The 22,712-nt window shown below is 41.2% G+C and overlaps 4 protein-coding genes across 5 annotated transcripts; 2 read left to right on the forward strand and 2 right to left on the reverse strand.

Annotated features, from left to right (window-relative positions):
• The first annotated feature begins 1,614 nt into the window (after nucleotides 1-1,614).
• LOC132789292 (mitogen-activated protein kinase kinase kinase 13-B) lies at nucleotides 1,615-10,106 on the forward strand. Of its 2 annotated transcripts, XM_060797217.1 has the most exons (7): nucleotides 1,615-1,761; nucleotides 2,773-3,004; nucleotides 6,425-6,916; nucleotides 6,980-7,171; nucleotides 7,239-8,049; nucleotides 8,112-9,031; nucleotides 9,089-10,106. In XM_060797217.1, exons 2-7 carry the CDS (start codon nucleotides 2,844-2,846, stop codon nucleotides 9,480-9,482), a joined length of 2,970 nt encoding a protein of 989 aa, XP_060653200.1. In that variant the 5' UTR covers nucleotides 1,615-1,761; nucleotides 2,773-2,843; the 3' UTR covers nucleotides 9,483-10,106. The 2 variants fall into 2 exon arrangements, with proteins under 2 accessions (XP_060653200.1, XP_060653201.1); XM_060797218.1 differs by lacking the exons at nucleotides 1,615-1,761; nucleotides 2,773-3,004 and adding an exon at nucleotides 3,661-4,484.
• Nucleotides 10,107-10,785: 679 nt separating this feature from the next.
• Nucleotides 10,786-15,845, reverse strand: LOC132789293 (uncharacterized). Its single transcript, XM_060797219.1, has 3 exons — nucleotides 15,589-15,845; nucleotides 14,398-15,532; nucleotides 10,786-12,699 (listed from the first exon to the last, which is right to left on the reverse strand). The coding sequence occupies exons 1-3, from the start codon at nucleotides 15,690-15,692 to the stop codon at nucleotides 11,047-11,049; spliced, it is 2,892 nt and encodes a 963-aa protein (XP_060653202.1). The 5' UTR covers nucleotides 15,693-15,845; the 3' UTR covers nucleotides 10,786-11,046.
• Nucleotides 15,846-16,444: 599 nt separating this feature from the next.
• Nucleotides 16,445-17,701, reverse strand: LOC132794212 (histone chaperone asf1). The gene has a single exon (XM_060804504.1). It carries the CDS (start codon nucleotides 17,347-17,349, stop codon nucleotides 16,684-16,686), a length of 666 nt encoding a protein of 221 aa, XP_060660487.1. The 5' UTR covers nucleotides 17,350-17,701; the 3' UTR covers nucleotides 16,445-16,683.
• Nucleotides 17,702-18,191: 490 nt separating this feature from the next.
• On the forward strand, nucleotides 18,192-22,711 carry LOC132794202 (trafficking protein particle complex subunit 8). Its single transcript, XM_060804493.1, has 8 exons — nucleotides 18,192-18,438; nucleotides 18,588-18,749; nucleotides 18,813-19,734; nucleotides 19,790-20,038; nucleotides 20,096-20,558; nucleotides 20,618-21,533; nucleotides 21,587-22,012; nucleotides 22,068-22,711. Exons 1-8 carry the CDS (start codon nucleotides 18,273-18,275, stop codon nucleotides 22,700-22,702), a joined length of 3,939 nt encoding a protein of 1,312 aa, XP_060660476.1. The 5' UTR covers nucleotides 18,192-18,272; the 3' UTR covers nucleotides 22,703-22,711.
• The last annotated feature ends 1 nt before the right edge of the window (nucleotide 22,712 follows it).

The following is a 22,712-nucleotide window of genomic DNA, read 5'->3' on the forward strand; positions in this document are numbered from 1 at the left end:
AATTTACTGGGCCTCTTATTATCGCCGTTGCTGCTGTTGTTGTTGTTGTTGTTGTTAGTGAACAAACAAGAAAACGGACAGCAACAGGCTCAAAGCAGTGTAAGCGTGCGAAAGAGTGCGCAATGGGAGTGTGAAAAAAGATGGAGCAAGCAAAGCAGCGATCGTAGCTGTCACATAAATATGTATGTTCGGATTCGGGTTTTGGAGAGTTCTCTGGGTGTCAGCAGTTCCCTGTATGAGTCATCGCTGTTTACCTAGAAATTATGCTACCTGCTGCATTTTTTCTTATGCCCTCCCGTATTCTTACCTGTTCTTGAAATATCACATAATTAAATAGGCAAACGTCGACAGAACTTGTGTAACACATTGTTGCCGCCTCTTATCAGACAAGCTGCAGTGCTTGCACACTTGAAATAATCTACATAATTCTGAGAAATCGTTTATAGCACATAGAATCTAAATTAATAATCCGATTAATGATCAACAAAAGCGTTTAAAACAAATTTATTTAAACGGTCACAAAATGCAAAGCTTCGTTATGTTTTAAAAAATTAACGGCCACTAAACCTATAAATGGTTCAAATAATGGTCTTAACATAAAATTGGAAATTCTATATAATTTAAATCATTTAAGTAAGTATTAGCAAATTTTATACATAAATCGATTTCACGGAAATGTTGAGATCGATACTTAATGGATGTAATATTTCCACTGCTCAAAAAAGTTTTCAAATAAGATAAAATATTATGTTTACTTCAAAACTATGTTAAAGTAAAAAAGTCTTATATTAACCTACAAACCTACAAAACGTATACGTAATAAAAAGACTACATATGATGCACAATTAGACAATTACTCAAAGAAAACAACATATCCACTCATTTTTGCAACACAATGTCCCAATTTTGCAGTCCAGTGTAAGTCAAACTTTTCCACTCAATAATGTGAAGTACACGCAAGTATCAAGTGGCATGTATGTAAACACGTAAGTAAAATTAGTTTCATCAAACAAAAATAATTAGCATATAATACTATTACTACCTATATTTGAAATCTTTAACTATTCTTCAACTTATCTATATTACTTGACAAAATTATATCTAAAGAAAGTCGAAAAGAACCAATGTATCTGAAAAAGAATAAATATAACACCTCCTTAGCGTAAACAAATAATATGTTGTGAGCTTTGAAGCTCTTGTAACCGTAAAACGGAGCTTTTCAATGGCTCGTGATCGTGCATACTTCGGCTTTGACTTAGCCAAACAACTTGAAAAGCAAAGCAACAACAACAACTACAGCTTAAATGTGTTGGTGGTGGTGTTAATGTTGGTGTTGGTGGTTGCCATCGTTGTCGCTGTCGTCGCTCACTGGCCATGGGATGGCTCTCAGTTGTGCGTTCTCTCACTCTCCCTCGCTCTCTCAGTGTGTGTCTCCCTCTCACACACACACTTGCACAGGCACATGCGCAGTTCAACCTGCGCTCCAAACTGGTTTTGAGGGAGGAAATTGGCCCGCTTGAGCGCTGTATCAGCAGTTGGTACATACCAATTGCTGATGCTCTCGGCCAGAGTCTCAGGCTGAGCGTGCGCCAGTTTTTTTTCGTCTTTTTTGGTTAGTTGATTTGTATCTACCTTTGGTGCGGACGGTCGGTCGGTCGGAACGTTATCTAAAAGCGCAACTAAAGGCAAACCAGTCTTTTGTGTTTGTTAATGTTTTTTTGTTTAAAACTACAAATAAATTTCTCGAAATACACAAGAAATGTAAGTGATAATATCAGTAATGAAATTCGTATGCAAAACTAAGTGAAAAATGTACAAAACTGCAGTTGAAAGTGCAAATAAAAATTTATTGATTTTCTTTAACTGAAGCAAACGAAGTAGAAGAAGAAGAAGCAGCAGCAACAGCACAAAAGTATAAGCTGCGCTGTAAGGTTTCCAACTGACTCTGTGAGAGACCGTGTGTCGGTGTATGTGTGTGTGTGTAAATCGCGTTGGTGTGTGTGGCAAAATTTCATTGTAGTTGGTTGTTGTTGTTATGTTCTAGCTTTAGCCAAGTTAAAAAGCACAGCACCAAAAAACAAAAAAAAATAAAGCAAAAGGCGAAGCAGAAGAAGTGGAATACAAAGTTGTACGTAGCTGCTTATGTGTGTGTATGCTCAACAAACTCACACACACATTAAAATGTCGCTGTGCGTGTGTGTTCGTTCTTTTGTGTAATTTGCCAAGTTAAGGCATATACGATAAAAATGTAAAAAAATGAATAGCAGCGATGCATTTGAAAGTGAAAAGTGCGGTAATTGATATATGAATAAAATAAAACTATACATAGACAAGTGTCTGTATGTATGATGGTCTTGAAATTGTTCAATGGACTATCGACGTCTCTTCTTCTTGTGCTTTATCACGCGCTTCCGCGATGGCCTAAAGCTTTCCTCCCCTTCTCACTGTAGATGCGTTAACGCTTTGCGTGGGTCGCTCGCCATCCACTGCTGTAATTTTTGCCGTTTGCGCATTTCGCTTTTTCTTTCTCAAGCGTAACGAGAAGGGGGGGACTGACGCCAATGCGACTGAACGTGCCTGCATCCCCCAATGCTAACGTACACACATACATACAAACGTACACACTCAAACACAGTATTTGTTTGTATGCGCATCCTGCGAGTTGGCGTTTGACGTCGTTCGGCTGCCTATTGATTTTACGTAGTTTTTCATTGATAAAATGTTTGTGATACGTTTTCGACTTCTAACGCGTTCATCGTTGCTCGTTCACAGCCTGACCGTTACGCCCAGCATGTCGTAGGGCATCCAGCAACTATAATTTCCCACAACAAAAGTAACGGACAATGCAACCATTTAGCGACAGTCTGAGCAAAAGTCGTGATGATTTGGTCAATGTCGCCGCCTCCAGGCAGCAGCAGCAACAACAACTGCACTACGGCAGGCGCAGACATCATGGCAGCAGTCCAAATTTATCGCTGGACCAAACCGATAATTTGCGCAGAAGGTAAGCTATCGATCTTGTATCTTGTGCATAATCGAAAAAAATGTCATAAATTGTTATTGGTCAAGGTCATGTTCATTGGGAGTATAACAGTTTTATCACAGCTAGCGAACACTGGAATAAAACCCCCCTTTCTTAATAAATAAACACATACACTCGCAATTGTTTGTGTACAATATTGGATATTTGTATGTTTGCGATAAACAATTATTGAACACGTGCAAAGCGCTGAGTTGTGGTGAAATGATAAACACAGAATCGGGAACGTTTAAGTTTCCTTGTTCACAATGGGAGGCAGGCAAGCAGGCCACCTTTGAAAGTTGAAATTACTGCCTTACAGAAACAAACACACACCTGCATGTGTCGCAAACTGGTTTCAAAGCTAAGGCGGACCAGCCCGCATGCTGCTTTGTTGTTGTTGTTGGTAGTGGTGTCCAATGCAAGCACTTCCCAAAGTTGGTCACTCTAACAACACAACTTGATAACAATGAACGTGCAAAAGCACGAGAGCGGGAGAGAGATGGAGATGGAGCGTGGCGAGAGGAAACACTAATGAGCACGAGGGAGAGGGAGTGGGAGAGCGCAAAGCTGTGCCTGATAATGTGAAATGAGCGTTCGTTTGGGGGCTATGCTCCAACGCTTACGCTCGCAATTTAGTCTGCGAAAATCAATCGTTTCAGTTGGTTGTCGCCGCGTAAGAGCGAGTGAGATCGAGTCTGTGTGTGTCAATCAAATTGTGAGCCTGCCTTAACGTGTCTCTGTATTTGTTGTTCATGTGTATATGTGCGAGCAGACAAAAATAATAAAAATAACACTGCTTATCGTCAAATCAGTTGCGAACATGTGTTAGTGTTTGTGTGCATACGTGCATGTGATGGCGCAGTTTTTATACGTTTTGTGCAAAAAATTCATGAAATTATTACATACACCTACACACACAAAACGAAAGTGTTACGCAGCCGCTTCTTGGTCGTGTAATTAACGCAGCCGCAGCAGCAGCGACACTTTACCACTTACCTTGACGTCATTTTTTTTCTGACGACAACAAAAACGCCAAAAAGCGTATAGTTGTTCTTGTTGTATTTGTTGGTGGTGTTTGGTTGGCTGGTTCGGTTCGGTGGCTGGCTGTGCTTGGCACGAAGCGAATGAACGTTTTTTAATCAAAAGTTGTTGTTATTATTGTCACTGGGTTTATACAGTGCGTAAAAAACGTCTGGCAGCGACCGCAAAAAAGAGCCGAGTGTAAAAATTTGCATTAATGCAGCAAAGCGTCGTCGTCGTCGGTGTATTAATGAATGAGTTCGTAAACAACAAAAAAGCAAAAGTGCGCAAAGAACAACAAAACTAATTGCAAAAACAAACACAATTAACCGTGAAAATTAGCGCGAAAGAAGCGGTGAAAAAACATCAACACAATGGTGTATTATATATCAATTTTTGGTCGCACCGATCCACCGGATAAAATAATAACAAAGGAAAAGAGGTAAATTAGCAAAAATGGCGTTTGTGCAATCAAGGATATCGATAAATTGCTGGCCGTTAGAGAAATAATACATGTTCTTGGCTCTTTTGCCAACACTGCAACATCTGCAATTTTGGGGAAACACAACACTGACTCACTTCAGAAAATACCGTTATGCGTTGCACTCGCTGAGCTCGGCAAAAAACAATACCCAAGCAAAACTAGCTAAATTTCCGCGTTCTATGAACTGCACGTCACCCAAAAAAAAAGAACAACAGCAACAAAAGGTCAAAACGTGCTGCTATAGCAATTAATTAATGCGTTTAAATTTCATAATTAAAAGGTTTTTGACATTAGTTGTGCGCTGTCGGCGTCGGCAGCGGCATCGACGTCGGCGTCGACTTGTGAAAAGAACAGCTTCATCACCCCCACACCAATAAAGCAGTGCGAGCGGGATGTCTATATAGCTGCACATGCTGGGAAACAAAATCTGCACAGAGCACACAATGTCAATGTGTAGGTGCCGAATCTGTGTCTGTGTGCGTGCGTGCAAATGTGGTTGTGTGCTTATCGACGGCAACAGGTGATTTTGCCTGTTCGCTCACGTCGCTTCGACTTGACAAGCCATCAGACTTTCTATGCCTGCCTATTTGTTGTTGTTGTTTTTATTGCTATTGTTATTGTTTTGATAAATGTTTTTCACCTGAAACTAAAAAAGCTGCGGCAACGGCTGCGAACGTTAGGCTGTCTATTCATGCTTCTTGCGCTTCCCTCTCACTCTCCCTCTCTCTTTCTCTGTTATTGGTGATTATTTATCTTATCGCGTGCAAAATAAAAACAACAAATACAAATTCCAAGCACAAGCTTCAAAACGACAGGAACTGCTTTTGTGTTAGTGCACACAAACTCTTGGAATGTATCTGTGTGTGTGGTGTATGTGTGTATGCTTAGAAGTTTCATTTGTGAAAAGAACTATTATCGTGATCATTCTCCGGCTCTTTGACTATTTATTTGCAGAGCTTTAGTTGTGCATACTTATAGTATGTATACTATACAAACACTCTGAATGTACATATGTACTTTAATGACACACTATCTAATATTCTAAATATAAAACCCTCGAATCACTTACTAGTAGATTATTGTACGCAATTGATTTATAATTTACCGTTCAACATATCTGTTATTGCGACTTGAGATTTATGTCCCATAGTTGTATTGTTCCTCGATATGATAATGAACATTAGAATTTTTGTATGTGAACCGGTTTTCTAAAATTAGTTTCCATTCTATTGGAAATGTGATCTGGAAACTTGTCAAAGCACCTTAAATGGACAATAGAACCAGCGTCACGCTATATGATTTGACAAAACCAGATAACGTTGGTGATATCAACATCAAGATACACAAACTTTGTTCTAGATAAAGAACCAATTTTCCATGCAAATTGTCAAGTGTTATCAATCAAAACTTTTATTTTTAAACTACGCACACAAAAGGAGAAAGTTAAAAAAATTCTATAAACGAAAAATTAACAATTTTGAAAAAGTTTGAAATAGGTTTGGAAATACCTTATTCACAATATAAGTGAATCTCACTTCTTAGAATTAATTCTAAAAAAAAGAACAGGTCAATTAAATTTTGTTAAATATAGCTTTTAAAGTTTTCAAGACCTGGTTAAGTCTACGAGATAGTAATTTGAGTACTATATTCTGTTTTTGCATGAATCTGAATCTGAATATCCTGCATATATCTATGATCATTTAATAGGAAAATTGATAAGGCTTTTCGATTTTATCTAGCTGTATAGCTTCAAAGTTTACAATCAAGACAAAATAATATATCTGCAATTTTTCAATTATTCTATAAAGGGTTTTGGGGAAATTCTACAACATGAGATTTCTTGAATCCAGACTATTTTTTTAAACATTGAATTCCATTTTGCTCTTCTAATTTCAAAGCATGGCCTGTCTGCAGGATGAGTTTGGACATCTAGGACTGGCCACAACAGACCTGCCCTTCAAATCAGCCGACATCGACTCATCTGCCCCGCAGCATCACAATAACTATGCAGAGATCACGGACAGCAGTGCCGAGAATACGTGCCAACAGCGATGGCCTCCACACGCCGGCGGAGGAGGATTGGCTAGTGCTTTTGGGCACCCGGATAAGCCCATTGGCTGGATGTATGGGCTGCTTGGCTGTATGAAGCCCGTGTTGTCCTTCATAGGGAAAGCTGGTGTGATTGAGGTGAAGAATCCACGTAGTGAAGACTGGGAAATACCCTTCGAGTCCATAACGGATCTGGAATGGTTGGGCAGCGGAGCCCAAGGTGCCGTCTTCAGCGGCAAGTTGAAGAATGAAATTGTGGCCGTGAAGAAGGTGAAAGAACTGAAGGAAACGGACATTAAGCATTTGCGCAAGCTGGATCATGAGAACATTATCAAATTCAAGTGAGTTTTTTTTTTAAATTAGAAAGTTTAACAGTTGCTTAATTGAATGTTTGAATTTCACAGAGGAGTTTGCACACAATCGCCGGTGTTTTGCATCATTATGGAGTTCTGTCCGTATGGTCCACTGCAGAATATACTGAAGGAGGAGCAGGTCATGTTGCCGTCCCGTTTGGTCTCTTGGTCCAAACAAATCGCCCTGGGCATGCAATATTTGCACTCACACAAGATCATACATCGTGATCTAAAGAGTCCCAAGTGAGTGCAACTAAATTCAAGTTAAGAAAACGAACTCTACTGGAATTCTCCACTCTCTCTTATTTAGCATACTGATTAGTACAAACGAAGTGGTGAAGATTAGCGACTTTGGCACCAGTCGCGAGTGGAATGAGATTAGCACCAAGATGAGCTTTGCCGGCACCGTTGCCTGGATGGCGCCCGAAGTCATACGCAATGAGCCCTGCTCCGAGAAGGTGGACATCTGGTCGTATGGTGTGGTGCTCTGGGAAATGCTCACGTGTGAGATACCCTACAAGGATGTCGACTCATCGGCCATCATTTGGGGTGTGGGCAACAATTCGCTCAAGCTGCTCGTGCCCAGCACTTGCCCCGAGGGCTTCAAGCTGCTCGTCAAGCTCTGTTGGAAGAGTAAGCCACGCAATCGGCCCTCGTTCCGGCAGATACTCAGTCATCTGGACATTGCCGGGCCGGAGTTGTTGCGCAAAACTGAAAAGCAATATTTTGAGACGCAAAAGTCTTGGAAGGAGGAGGTGCGTTGCCATCTGAAGGAGATCACACAGAATGGCACCAGCATACACAAGTATGAGCAGGATTTGATAAAGCGACGCACTGCTGAATGGCGACATGCCCAAGACATACGCATGGTCTACGAGGATAAGCTGCAGAAGACGAATCAATTGTTCTTCGAGCTGAGCGAGTGCATGACACAGCTGCAGGAGAAGGAGAAGGAAATTGCCGAACGAGAACGTAAATTGCCTGGATCTGGTTATAAGCCCACGAGGCGACTGGGAAACACACTCAGGAAAATGCAGCACTATCGGCGTCGCCTGAATGCGCCGCCAGCCCAACAAATCCAACAGCAGTCCTCAACACCCGATCCCGAAACCACACCAGAGGTAAGTCTTATTTATTAACAATGACTTACGAACAATTTAATTCAAGATCTTTCGTTTTATAGAGTCCTGTTAAGTGCATGCTGTATGCGCAGCTGGATGTCAACTGTCAGCCTAAATCGTACTGTGCTGTGAGTAACGGTCTCGTTATTGGCGGCAGCATGTGTAGCAAGAATAAAAAGACTTGGCGTCATCGACGCAATGGCTCCGGCTCCTTTGCCGCACCGCCCAAATACAGTCCGACACGGGATCGTCGCTACCAGAGCGAGCCGGAGAACCGCAAAGTGCAGCTGGTCGAGCGGCAAACTCAAACCGATGCCATGGATGTCAGCGAAACGGATATAAGTCCTTGTGCCGAGCAACCGATCGATGTGACACCGCCTCCCAATCATCGCCAGTTGCCGCTGCAGCTGCAACGCGTGCAACAAATGGCCGCTGTCATGGCCCAGCAGGCGAAGGTGCAGTCGAGCACGCCAACGGACAACAATTCACCAGCCAATGTCGCCAGTCCATCGAATGGCAATTCGCTGAGCAACAGCGAGCTGACCTTTCAGGATGCCTGCTCGAGTCCCGATCAACTCATCGACGATGTGATGAACAGCAACGAGCGACTGGACATCACCGACTGCTGCAGTGACAATGAAAATCTCGAGCGTTTGGGCCGCAAAGTGATTGAATTCATCAACGAGAATCGGCTGTCCATACAATCAAATGCTACAGAGAATGGCAACGGTGGCAGTGGAGTCAACACACACACCGGCACGACACCAGAGTTGCGTGATGTGGGCGTCAATAGCAGTCCCAGCCTGAGTCGTTGCAGCAGCACGCAGAGTAGAAGACAGAAGCGAACGCAATTGCAGGAGAATCCCACAAATGTGATTGCAAGTAATGCGAATGGCGAGTCGCAGGAGCATTTGGGCGAGGATAGTTGGTCGGATGAGGAGGGCGAGGATACCGACTACAACTATGCGCTGCGCAGAAGGAGGTAAGTTTAATTGATTTTCAAATCGATGGACAGTTCTTTAATTGTTTGCAATTGCAGCATTGGTCGTCTCCCCATTGGACGTGGCATGAGGCCAAGACGCAGCTACAAGGCGCCGCTATCCCAAAAGATTGCCATACACAAACGGAATGTAGTCATTGTATCCGATGAGGAGAACACCTCCGAGTACAGTCACTCTCCATCGAGTCAGCACTCGACGCTCGAAAGCAATACGGACGTGCCGGATGCTCTGAAACAGACGCAGCAGCAGCAACATCAAAAGCATGCCAGTTCCAGCGAGACGGATTCAAGCGACTCCAGCGAAGACGAGGAGGAGAAGCCGAAAGCAACAGCAACAGCTTCGGCTTCAGCGTTGGCCATGGGCTCGATTCGCAGCAGCGATATTATATCCATACCGACCTACGAGGCTGATGGCGCCGTTAATATGGTTTAACCTAGTTACTCATAGCCTAAGTGAAAAACAAACTCCTACAACAATTAACCGCAAACAACTATCTCTATATACTCAAAGCAAAAAAACGAAAAACAACAAAAAACATAAGGAAATCCAAAACTGTATGGTATTATCTATGTCGTCGTATGTCGTACTATGTATGTCCATGTCCGATCGTCTCTTTAGTTTATGTATCTGTATAGATAATGGCCAACAATTTGAAGCGTTGAGCGTTTCAGTTACCATTAAATCATTTGCCTAAATCGCAACAGCCAGGGCGTCCCCACATTAACCCAACCCAAAACTCATCCTCCATATTCACTGTAAGGGTTTTTGGGGCAATCTTTGTCATCTACTTGTAATGTTTTCTTGCATTTCCTCTAATTTGCAAACCACCTATGTTAATGATTTTGTTTGATTCAGTAAGCTGCCTTTGTAATATATTTAAAAAATGCCGTAATTGTACATTTAGTTTAGCCATTAAGTAGTATTCAATCGTAAGAGCTTAAATCGCAACACGCTCCCAACAAACAAAACAAAACAAAAACAACAAAAAAATTAAGTAATTAAGAAAGAATGAAAAATAATAGAATTGGCCTCAGGCAATAAATAGAAAAAGAATGAGAGAAATACTTATTGTATGTGTAACGCAAAATAGTCAGGGATATTTTTTATATACGGAAAATTTGCTACGAAATCGAAGAGAAACGTTTTTTAAAACGAAGCGCATTAGATTTTATAATTTTGTAGTTTGCATTTGGGATACTTCCGAATCACGTTTGGATTTAGCCCATTCTGGTAATCGTACTTAATTTTTCGATATGCACAAAATTCAAAGCTTCAGTGCCTTAAAGCAAATATTTGAGAATCGACAAAAAACAAAACAAAGAAAATAAAACAACTGAAAATTGTAATAGATCTGTAAAATGATTAGCCACGGCTTTGACGTGGAAAATGTGCGCTTTTAATCCCCCATTTTAAAACTTAGCTATATAAATGCCACCCAAATTGTCCGCTCAAGACTTGTACTTCTCGAAAGCGCACATCACGCTGCAAAACAAATAAGAAATAATATGAAAAGAAAAAAAAATACAAATTTAAAGTACATATTTCTATATACACTCAATAATATATACACTATATATTTACACACTAGTTGGATGTTTAGCTATCGTAAGATGCGTCGCATGCAAAAATTTCTCTACATTATGTAAATGTACTCCATATTAAGTTTAAATTTAACGACTCATACGAATTAGTAGTAATAATAATAAAACCAAAAACCCAAAAAGTAGCAACGATTGTGTTTTTTTCTTTTCGTTAATAATTTATTCATTTATTTTTAGGAGACAGTCAAAATAATCATTGAAAACTTTGATATTAAGTTTGTTTTCTTTATCATTATTTTATGAATGACGCATTCGATCAGTCGGACGGACGTACAGACAGATTTTAAATAGACTTCAATTCAATTTAACAGGCAGACGGACAACAGTCGATTTGAATTCAATGACCTTAAAAAGTTTAAGAAATGTTCACTGTATAAAATAGATTTTGAAGTGATCTATGCACTACGACCCAGAAATTCTTCGAATTGGTGACAAGAATCGTCAAGAGTTGAATGCAGCATCTTGGAGGCTCGCAATTCCCGTGAATCGATCATGTAGCAGATCACTTGACCCTTGGTCTTAAAGGGCAGCAAACCAGCAGTTCCATAGCTTAGGTCAAGATGGCGAAAGCGATCAATGTTACAGGTGCAACCATCGAACAAGTAAAACAAATGGCAATATCGAAAGACCACATAGTTGCCCCACGGCGTCATGGTGAGCACTCGATTGCTCACCTTGAAAGAATAGTCCAGCAGACGCTTCAGGCTCTCCATGGTGCCGCTCTCAGAGCCAGCCACGGCCAGAACATGTGGATACTTGGTATAAACAGGATAGCTAACTTCCTTGCTTGGCAATGCAATGCGATCTGTAACTGAACTGAAGTCATGTGGCAACTGGGCGGATTGAAAACTCGTCTGTGAACTTAGAATTTTAAGTTTTTTCTTATTCACTTGTTTAAGTTTGTCAATATTTTTAGAATTTAATGCATTTTTATTTCCAAGTATTGTCTTCTGAACAATGCGAAGAGCGCTCAAGTTGTCCGTGGCCTTTACATTCCAAACTCCCTTTCGTCTAGTTGCTACAGAGCTTGCATGGATTGCATTTGTTCCGGGAGCAGATTCTCCGTTTTTATTCCGATATTTATCGTAAAGATTTTGACATTTCCTTGTCGTTTTTGTTCCAGAGAAAATCGACTTTGGTATCAACGGCTTAATTACTGTTGTGATTGGCACTTGACTTTTGATTTTGGAGATCTTTGGCTCTGCTGGCGGTGGTTTTATATCGGGTTTGATAATAACGCCCGCAGGTAAAGGCTTAAAAATCGGAGACGCACAGCGAGTGGGAGCATGATTAGGTATCTTGACGTATGTGGATTTATTTGTAAATTTCTCCTTATTCATTATTTGTAGTCTGAATTTGTTAAGCATTGAAGAGGTCTCTTCCTGTTCAATGGTTAAGACTGAAGACTTCTCATGCTGTCTATTGGGAAAATCGAGCTCAATAAAACTACGGTCTTTGAGTAGAGTTTGAGTAACTTTAGGTGGCTTAGTAAATGTGGACTTTACTTTAGCCATTGAATGTACCTTCCCAATTTTCTCATTATTCTTTATCTTTTCAACCAGTGGCTTCAATTTCTGCTCTTCCTGGTCACTTAACTCATCCGGCTCATCATCACTGAGCTGTTTCAGTAGATTCTCATTGTTATTGATCTTTTCTGGAAACTTAATTTTTTCATTGAGCGACTTGACATCGTAACTGGCATCATCAGGCAACGGCTTCAAGGAATATCCCTGTGGACACTTTTTGATGTTCTTTATGTGCACCACATGAACAGAGTATGGAGATTGACGATTGGACTCCTTGAGCAATTGATGGAAGACGCTGAGCATGGTGAGAATATCTCGAAACATGCGCACCGTTGACCATTTACCCGAAACGATCCCGTTACCTCCTGGTTTTAGAGGAGTTACCACGGTGTGGCGATAGGGATCGAGCAAGTAGTAAAAGTTCTCTTTAACCCACATTGCATAGGTCTGACTGTTTATCTGAAACAGTGCATTGCAATGGGCTTTCAAGGTCTGCTGAATTTCACGTTCCAGTTTGTTGTCCTGCAAAAAGAATGAAAAGATTATTAGGACATCGCTTAACATTTGTATATGGGCAATTCCCAAAAAAAGGTAAACCACGACCGAAAAAAAAAATCTTCACATTCATCGTATTTTTTTGTATAATGTCATAAAGAAATATCCAAATTTTCATAATACAATGGATCCGTACCATATCTCCGTTGTTTTTATAAAAAAAATTTGCCTGCAAACTGAAAAAATGTAATTTTTTCACATTTAGCTACTTTTATATGCATTTTTTTGAATAATTATTTCACAAGGAAAACATATGATATGTTTGCTCTTTTTCTACCAAATCTCTTAATAGCAATCCAATAATAAGATGAAAAATGCAAAGTGAGCGAAAAAATGTTCAATTAACTGTTTATTTTTATTTAGCTTCTTATCTATGTTCAAATCGTACGTTCGCGACCGAAAACATCATTTTATTGTAATTGCTTCGCATTAAGTGCAAGCAGGTGAATGAAACTTCGCGTGTTAAGTTATTTTGGTATATATATTTTAAATATAAAAAATCGTTGGGGTTACTCTAACCAATCTTTTTTTATTGATTGTCAAAGTAGCGTACATTCGCGACCTTACCTATAAGCATATGTCGATTTTTACTAGCGTCGCATGGATTTAAAAAAAAAAAATTTTTTTTTGTTTTTGTTTTTAAAAACTATGTCATTTGCAGTTACTTATTACTTGTTAGTTATTACTTATTATTTATTACATATTTTTCTTGCTAATAATAAATTTCACTACATTTTTCATATTTAATAAAAATTTATTTTTTTTGCTTTTAAATGTTATTAGACACATTAAATTGAGTTAAATCCGTTTGTTTTTATGAAATATGAAGTTATTAATAAAAAAAAGTTGTGGTAAAAATAAAAATTTAATAAATAAAACAACATGAAAAAATCGTACGTTCGCGACCGTACGTTCGCGACCGGAAATTAATTAAATTAAAAATAAATAAATGAAGATATTTTCTTAAGAGTAGACTTAATAGAAAGCTACATGATTCTACTTTGAAAGTAAAGTTATTTCTTTAAAATATTCCGTCTCAATTCGCAGAGTTTTGCATTTTACTGTATTAAGTCAAATTCGACTTCCATTTTGCGTACGTTCGCGACCGCATGTTTTTTGACAATATTATGAAAATTAAAAATCGATAAGCCCCCATAATTTACACTAACCAAAGAGCTAAACAAATGCTGTCGAAGAGTAAAAAAAAAGTTTCAAGAAACGTTTGTTTTCGATTTTATTTTTTTAATTTATCTCGTACGAACGTACGTTCGCGACTTTGGGAAATGCCCATATACATATATTATAATGTGAGATCATCTAGTATAAGGTCAGACAAACAAAGCTAAATAAACCTACCCAAAGTTTCAAGAAGATAATAATAAAATACATTTTAAAGGCATAAGGAAGAAAATAATTGTGAATAAATAATATATTATGTTAGGGAAAGTAAGTAATAAGAAAAAATTATATACAATAAACAAAGCTTTCAACCGCTCTGGAACTGGGAACACTATTTTTTAGTTATTCTAAAAATACATTCTTCTACAATAGCATTCAAAATTGATATAAATCGTAATCTAATTGGAACTTCAGAACAATTTCTTCAGTTGCTCCATAAATACCTATACAAAACTACAAGATAAATACCAATATTTTTCTTCTTACCTTTTGAATATCATCAGAGTATCTCCAGAGACCAGTAAATACATTTGAGCCCAATTTCAGTTCCACAACAAACTGACCCAAGCGCAGCTGAGAGGGGAAATTGCTCAGATCGATGGATACACGTTTGTCGGTCCAGCAACTGCGACAAATCTCGACCCCATAGCAAATGAGGCGATCGAACATGCTGGTGCTCCATGAGGCGGGATGCTCAATCTTGGATGCCAGAATGGCGGTCACTCCTACCACAAGACTACTGCGATTGCGCAACTTCTTATCCGGATTCAAAGATAGATGCAGATGACTGGTGAGGTAGGCATAGTTCTGATTGATGACTTTGTACTCAACAGGCTGCGAATCGGATTCCCGCATAAAGACTCGTCCATCGGGCGTCACCAAGCGGACGACGGCCAGTTCTCGAATGTAGAATTTATCGGTATAAGAGACTGGACTGAGCTGGGTGATCAGATGGACAACCTTGTCGATGGACTGCAAGCAGATCAACATTGCAACGCCATGCCTAACGCTGACCAAATCCTCACGGCGACGACCCTTCACATCCATCACAAAGTAAACTTTGCGGCGGCGCCATATCAAAAGATATCCCGCCTTTGTGAGCAGCATGCAATAATGGGCAGATCGAAAGAATTCTTGCAGCACCGGCTTGAGATTTCTGATAATATGTTGAGGCCGCTGAGAGGAGGGTTTCTTCTTGTCACCCTTGTACGGTGACTTAAGTTCCAGCGTGAAGTTGTGCCCCTCCAGCTTGAAGTTGCGTTTGATGGGCTGCTCAGGGCTGTCACCTATGTTGGCCTGATGCTCAGGTCCATCGGCATGGTCATCATCCTCCGAGCAGGTCGTCTGGAACAACTGCTCGCCCTCGAGCAGCAACTTGTCGATATACTCGGCTGTCCATTCCTCCTCGGGCAACACATAGATGAGTGCGAATGCCTTGAGATATGTGGTCAAGTCCTGGCCAAGCGTAAGCTCATGCAACTCCTTTCCATGGCAGTTACAAGGACGCACAATTGGCGCCGTCGAGCAGGTCAAACGCAAGTGGGAAACTAATGAGTCCGCTTCGGAGCAATTTCTTCTAATCTTCCCCTTGTCAACTAAATTGCAGCGTTTTCTCTCCTTACTATAAACAAATATTTAGTTTAAAATAAGGAAAAGGCTTTTATCTTTAATCCCTACTTATTGCTTGCTCCGATTTTGCTATAAATTGAACGCTTTCGACTGGTTGTTGACTTGTTCTCCTGGCAAGTGCTGTAAGTTGGTCGTTTCTTGATACTCGACATTTTTGTAAATTTTTGAAAACATAAAATTTATCTAATTTTTTTTAGGGTGGTATAGACTAAAGATGGTTAATTTTTCTTAGAGGCCGTTAATATACAAAAAATATATTTAAATTATCTGATTTTGATTTGAAACACACGGCACTACTCAAATATGTGTATATTACTATTATTATTATTATTATTAGTTATTCTAAGAGGAGCTAATTCTTAAAAGTTGATTTATTTATTTGAATATTACTAAATTTTCAGAAATTAAAAAATTCTATGTATTCTATTCTATTTAACGAAAGGAACGTAATGAACGTCCGCCCAAGAGAGACGAATAATAAAGATGTCCGCTAAGGGCGTCTTCACTAAGATTTGTATTATATTGAATTCCAATCAGATATTTCACCCTTAAACAGAATATAGAAAATTCCCTATTATAATAATGAAATTACATTTCTTGGATACTCCTAATCACAATGTTTGAACAATAAACTTTAAATTCATTTTAATTTAAAGGGTAAAGCAAGCAATATAGAATCAAGAAAAACTAATACTAATCATAACTGCAAACAACTTTCAAGCGACAATACAAATTAACAATTTTATAATTAAGTGTCGCCTCCTTTGCGAAAGGAAATCATTGAAAGCTATATCATTAAGATTCATTTCGGAATGTGTGTAAGCCTGGAGCGATAACAGTTGATGCACTTCTGATTAAGATTAAGAAATGCAGTAAAATGGTAAAAATAAAAACATTTCGATGGAAGTGTGTATATAAATGTAATTTTTGATTTTATAGATATAAACTTAATGCTTAGAATAATTTAAAGATCGATAGACAGAACAGTGTTGTAATCGATCGATCGACGTTCGTTAGGAGCGAAAGAGAACCACAAACAAATTAGAGATAAATTTAATTAATTTTATTAACTGCGATGAGGTTTAAATTACAAGTACTTAATTAACGGGACCAGGAGCATTTTAAGGGGGCGAGGAGGATATTTCAACACTCCATGGCAAGTGAATTTGAGTTCTCATTCAGCGCCGTCACGCCATTCTCCATTGGCATGGCCAGACTGTTATCATCCATTGCAGCCTCGTGATGTGAAGATGCCGCAGCTGCTGATGATGTCGATGGCCCGTCGTGCATCATGTCGTGTCCGTTCTCATGGCCATTAAAGCCGTTGCCATTCTGGCTGTGACCATCATCCCAGTTAATTTTGAAACGTGTCACACGCGGCTTACTGGCCAGAATGTTGCGTGTGAGCTTATCGAAGAGTGGCTTCGGTGGCGGATTCTCGCGCATCTCCTGGTCGGCATAATCGTTGTTCACATAGTAGCCAACGCGAACGAACTCTTGGCCACGATACGAGCAGGTAAGTAACACAATTGTGACACCAACTGCATCGGGTTCGGGAATTTTGCTAACATCTGGCGGATCGGCCTGGAACACAAATATGTGACGGCCTTCGGGCACGGGGCCAACGTATATGGTGTCCAGCACTTGATCGTAATCCTCCGATTCAGCAGATCCCACGTAGATCATTTTCCATTCGAGATCCTCCTTCAGCTCCTCGATGCATTCGAACGTTAGTTCAAATTGAAATGGATTGAAGAAACTGCTTGGATTGTCCAGCACAACAACGTTGGTTATGTGTACCTTTGCCATGCTGAAGCTGACAACGAAAATAAAACCGCACGCGCAGGAACTTTCAAGACTTCTATGGACAACACAAAGATGACGCTGAAGCGGCGCGCGTTTTTCTCCGGTATTTTTTTTTTTCTTTAGCGTGAGCTGTTGAAATTCCACCAAACAGTTAATACGCAAGTTGGAACTTTACTGAATCCGTTCAATATTTATCGCTGATATTATTGTCGCGTTCGGTTTATATTAATAATTATTTCTAATATTTAGTAATTTCTTTGTCAAACGATTTAATAGCAGCAAATGAATTTTGTGGACTGCGAGTGACAGCAGCTGGTAGAGGCTTTCCCGCCAATTCCAGCTGTCGGCACACGTTCAGTCAGCTTGATGATATGTTAAAAAAGGGTGGCAACGCTGCGATAATACAAGCTTTTGAATTAAAAATATTTCAACGTCTTGTGAAACTCAAAATATTTATTAAAGAAACGTCCCCAAAAGCTGGATATTTTAAATTTTGTTGAGCAACAACTGACATTACGTTTAAGTATAGCATACACTTTGGTAATTGATTTTATTGAATGAGTTTCCACAGCTTTGGACAGAAAAATGCTGCCCATAAACTAGTTCAAACGTTCTGTTAATAAGGAAAATTTTTTATAAATTTAACTTCTACGCTAGTCTTTTACGTGTTATTAACTAATTCCTTGGAAGGAGATAGTTTATTTTTCATAAAATAAATAAATAGGTACCACATTTTGATTTCGAAATTAAGAAACAGATGTAACGACCATAACAAAAGTGTGACCAGTATATTTGCGCAACACCTGCCTAAAATCTAGTGGTGCAATTCATAACAATAAAGACAATAACATTAGTTTGGTCACACGCCGTGCGAAAGGCCGATTTGGGAGGTGTTTGTGAAAATAATAAACGAAAGTGTATAAAATATGATACATCTCACGGGACAAAACTATAATGCTCGTGATATAATTAAAAACATATTCTCACCCCTCATTGGTGTGCTGAGCAGCAACCAGGCCGATGAGATTTGCCATCGCAACAATTTGTCCTTTGTGGAGCTGCTGCAGCCTTTCGCTAAATTGCCCAATGACGGTGAGTAAACAACAATTACTTCATCATCAACTTGTGGGTGGTACAAGGATAGGCCAATAGCTGTACAGTAGTGGCACGCTTTTCTCAAGGATGTTTACGTCTTACGCTTTTAGTGAACACATTATTATCTTCTTGTCGTACATATTTAGCACACTTTCGAGATGTGTCCGGCACCAGCGTTTCGGTGCGCGGCTTGCGACTCAATTTCTGCGATGTGGAGTGGCGTCCACCACAAACGGTGCTGGCACGTAAAATGCTTAATGAGTCGGTGACCAATGCACACAATGACAAGACCAAGGTTGCAACAATTGGCAAGTTACCGATTTTCCTATTGTTAAAGCTACATATATTACAATAAATTCTCTAATTTGCAGCTGACATCGATCTGGAGCTGCCCACATCAGAGCCATGGTTTGAGCAATGGCGTGAAACCTTTTTAACTGTGCAATTTCCAGCCGAGCACGAGTTCACCAGACATTTGTTGAGCTGTCTGCTGGTTTTGTCTAGTGCCGATCCGCAGATTGTTGAAACCGCCCAGAAGTTGACGCAGCGCGTACAGCAAATGCAAAGCATAACGCCACAAAAATTGCCCAAATGGTTTCAGCCCACCGATGTGCTCAACAGCTATGTTGTGCTGCATGAGGCTAGCCAAGGAGATCTGTCCAAGGCACAGCAGGGCTTCGAGCTGCTGAAATCCACATTTGGTGACAACAAATGCTTTCTGGTGTCCATCAACTCACAAGAGACAAATACCATCAGCGACATTCCAGACCATTGGACATCCTACATTAAACGACAGCCAAAAACCGATCCCATGACCTCAAGTGAGCTAAGTGCGCCGAAATCGCCACAAGAAGCGGTGTCGGTGATCAGCATGCCAGCTATGCAAATGTCACAGTTGCTGGACGGGGCTGCGGCACAGGAAAATGATCTCACCATGCTACATCCATTGAGTCCCATGCAGGAGAGCGCCACCGAAGCCATTAACTCAAAGTTTAGCATCAGCACCGAAAGCATTGCGTCGCAGACGATCAATCCTAATGTGTGGGCAAACGATTTGGATGCAGATGCGCCACATGGACGTTGTCTAGCTGCGCGTGATGTGGACAATTTGCGACACTTTGTGCAGGATTATGCGGTGCGCGCCTTAATACCGTATATCGAGCATTTGGTGGCCATACTCAGCGAGGGTGTCACAAATAAAAAGGGTGTTAGCAAATCGCTGTTGAGTGCCACCAAACGTTGGTTTGTCACCAGCAAACCGGGCGCCGGCACCAACAATCAAAATGCTGTCATGTAAGTGGCAAAGAATAACTGAATTGAGTAGAAATTAACCAGCATTATCTTTTAGATATACCAACGAATCAGCTGAGTTGCAAACACGCAAGCTGGGTGATCTGTACTTTATGTTTGGACACTACAACTTGGCATTTCAGTCGTATCACCAGGCAAAACGGGATTTTAATGCCGACTCCGCTTGGCAGTACTATGCTGGTGCCTTGGAAATGGCGGCGTTATCTGCGTTTATGCTGGGCACAGCGCATCGCAAAACTTACGACTACATGGAAGATGCCATCATGTGCTATTTAACAGTCTGCAAGTGCGTAGAAGTTTTATTTGACCTTAATCGTTAGTTTAATGATTAACTGTATTTTAGACTGCAACAGTTTGCGACGCGCGCCACTTTGTTGAGCATGGAGTGCCTCAAGACGGCGCGTCTTTATAGCGAGGTGGCCAAGCAACTCATACGCATGACCAGTGAGGAGTCGGATTTACGTTCAGCCTTGTTGCTAGAGCAGGCGGCGTACTGTTTTCTTGTTACCCATCCGCCCATGCATCGCAAGTATGCGTTCCATATTGTGCTTGCCGGGAATCGTTATTCGCGTGCGGGGCAACGCAAGCATGCTTATCGTTGCTATCGCCAGGCGTATCAGGTGTTCCAGCAGCGGCAATGGAGCTTGGCCGAGGATCACATTCAGTACACGGTCGCCAAGCAGGCGTATATGCTGAAGCAACTGGAGGAAGCAAGTCGCTCCTTTGCTCATTTATTACGCCCTGGCAGCTTGCAGAGCGCCCAGCAGCAGAGCAGCTTCCTGAAAGAGTACATTTTAACGCAGAATGTAAGTTTACTACACAAGTTTTGTCATTGCATTGCTTAACTAATGTATGTGCTTTACAGGAACTACTCAAACGGAGTCCTGAATTGGGACTACTGCCACATGCCTTGCCCCAAGTCGTGCAATCTTCTGTTCGCGTGTTGACATTGGTGCAGCCGCCCAGCGCACAACCACCTCAAGTGCCAGCAAGCAACATTGACATTAACTCAAATTTAACTGCCGACGAGGCGATTTGGCACAAGATCGAGGAAATGCTGGTCATCACAGCCGCCTCCAATAAGCCGTTTGTGTTTAAGCCATCGCGTTATTTGTTCACCAAACAGCAGCCGGCTACAGAGTGTCCGCTGGCCGTGCAGGGTGAACCCATTGAGCTAGCCGTGACGCTCTCCAACAGTGTACGCTGTCCCATTGCGTTGTCGGACATAGATTTGCTGTGGCGCCTTACGCTGGACAACGAAGAGGTGCTCTCAAATCAGTGTGTATACGAGCAATCGTCGGACAGCGCCAGCAAACTGGCAGTTAGTGCTGCTATTAAGACCAGTTGCGTGGCCTCTTTGGATCTGGCGGAACAGGCTGAGCAACTGTTGCACTTTAAGTTAACACCCAAGCTGACGGGTCGCTTATCTATTTTGGGTGTTATCTGCCGTGTGGCAGCCAAGGCGGAGCCAACAGCCAGTTTACTGGGTCTTTTGCAGTTTGAAACGCAACGCATTAAGCCCACGGCGGCCAAACAATCCTCACAAACGTTGTTGGACAGCAGGCTAAGCATAAAGCTGGTGCCACAAGTTCCAGCATTATGTGTCAGCTTTAGTCCAGTCCCAGCTGAATTGCTGGCTGGCGAAATTGTGCCTGTTTCCATAACGCTACGCAATTTGGGCATTTCTCCAATTGAGGAAATCTACTTGGGTTGCGATAATCCGCGATGTTTGACGCTGCTCGATCAGCAGCAGACGGAACTGCCCCTGACCATGATGAGCTGTGAGTGAATAGATTATTTAAAAGTTTCGTCTCTAATGCATTTTTCCTTGCAGCGCTGCGTGATCTATCAAATGACAAGCTGGTGAAAGACAAGGAAATACGACGCCAACGCGTGTTTCGTCTACTGCAGCGTCCTGGACTGGCTGCTCTTGATGCTCAACAGGGTCACACTATATCCATGTGGTTACAGGCACCGCATGTCGCTGGCGCATTTACTCTGCGTCTTCTCTTTTATTACGCACTGCCGGCATCGGTTAATGCCCACATTAAGTATCGCTTGGTGCGTCACATTTGGCAAGTTCAAGTGCAAAGCTGTTTGCAAGCTGATGCTACCTGTGTGATCAGCAATGCGGTGAACCGTGAATTGGGACTCGATGTCAGCTTACGAAATGTGCACGCTGCGCAATCAACCGAGGTCTACATCAATGCATTATCCTTGTACTCCAAGGATTATGCATTGAAGCCTAATAACTTGTACAGTAAGTAAGCATGGAGAATTTTACGAAGTGATATTAACTTGCTTTCCTCTGCTAGTCATGAATAACATGGAGATTTGCCCTGGTCAGGCTGGCAATCGTTGCCTAAAGTCGGCGAAATGTTGCAGCTTTCAATGTCGCATGCAGCCGAAGGACGAAGAACAATTGCAGGAGAAACCCAACCTTAAAACGTTGCTGCGAACGCGCCTTTCACGCCTGGATGTGATGCCGGCACAGCAATTGGAACAGCACGCACCCCAACTGCAGGAACCGCACAGTTTTCTAAGTAACGAGGAAACCGTTTTCTTTAATACCAACATAAGCACAGAAGAATTTAATGCCAGTATCGCTACCTACGTGCCACATGCCACAGTCGCACTCAGCTGGAGTGCTCTGACGCGAAAGGATGATGTGCAAAGGGTTGCAAGTGGTGTGCACTTTATAAAGCTCTTCAATCTCTACGAAACGGGTAGCTGCCCAGCTGTTGGAGAGGCTTTACTCAGACGTCGACCATCCACAGATGAGACACACCATAGACGTGAGTTTCAACTGCCTGAAGATGTGGGTAACGAAGCAGCGAGTGAGCCTCTTGCCGATGATGATGTGGCTGATTTTTGGGAGCCAAACGAACATTATGTGTCGCAACGCTGCATATTGGAAGATGAGAGTTTTGTGTTGTCAGCCAGAGCCTGAAATCTGAAAA

Source organism: Drosophila nasuta, chromosome 3 (assembly GCF_023558535.2).
Source record: "Drosophila nasuta strain 15112-1781.00 chromosome 3, ASM2355853v1, whole genome shotgun sequence".
Taxonomy (NCBI): Eukaryota; Metazoa; Arthropoda; class Insecta; order Diptera; family Drosophilidae; genus Drosophila; species Drosophila nasuta.

Excerpts from the sequence above, each read along its gene's own strand:
- LOC132789292 (XM_060797217.1), top strand. The coding sequence starts at position 2,844 with ATGCAACCATTTAGCGACAGTCTGAGCAAAAGTCGTGATGATTTGGTC. Across the intron at positions 7,172-7,238 it reads CGTGATCTAAAGAGTCCCAA|CATACTGATTAGTACAAACG; the intron begins GTGAGTGCAACT and ends TCTCTTATTTAG. Across the intron at positions 9,032-9,088 it reads TATGCGCTGCGCAGAAGGAG|CATTGGTCGTCTCCCCATTG; the intron begins GTAAGTTTAATT and ends TTGCAATTGCAG.
- LOC132794202 (XM_060804493.1), top strand. The coding sequence starts at position 18,273 with ATGATACATCTCACGGGACAAAACTATAATGCTCGTGATATAATTAAA. Across the intron at positions 18,439-18,587 it reads CGCTAAATTGCCCAATGACG|CACACTTTCGAGATGTGTCC; the intron begins GTGAGTAAACAA and ends GTACATATTTAG. Across the intron at positions 20,039-20,095 it reads TGCTATTTAACAGTCTGCAA|ACTGCAACAGTTTGCGACGC; the intron begins GTGCGTAGAAGT and ends ACTGTATTTTAG.
- LOC132794212 (XM_060804504.1), bottom strand. The coding sequence starts at position 17,349 with ATGGCAAAGGTACACATAACCAACGTTGTTGTGCTGGACAATCCAAGC.
- LOC132789293 (XM_060797219.1), bottom strand. The coding sequence starts at position 15,692 with ATGTCGAGTATCAAGAAACGACCAACTTACAGCACTTGCCAGGAGAAC. Across the intron at positions 15,533-15,588 it reads AAAATCGGAGCAAGCAATAA|TAAGGAGAGAAAACGCTGCA; the intron begins GTAGGGATTAAA and ends ATTTGTTTATAG. Across the intron at positions 12,700-14,397 it reads ACTCTGATGATATTCAAAAG|GACAACAAACTGGAACGTGA; the intron begins GTAAGAAGAAAA and ends TTCTTTTTGCAG.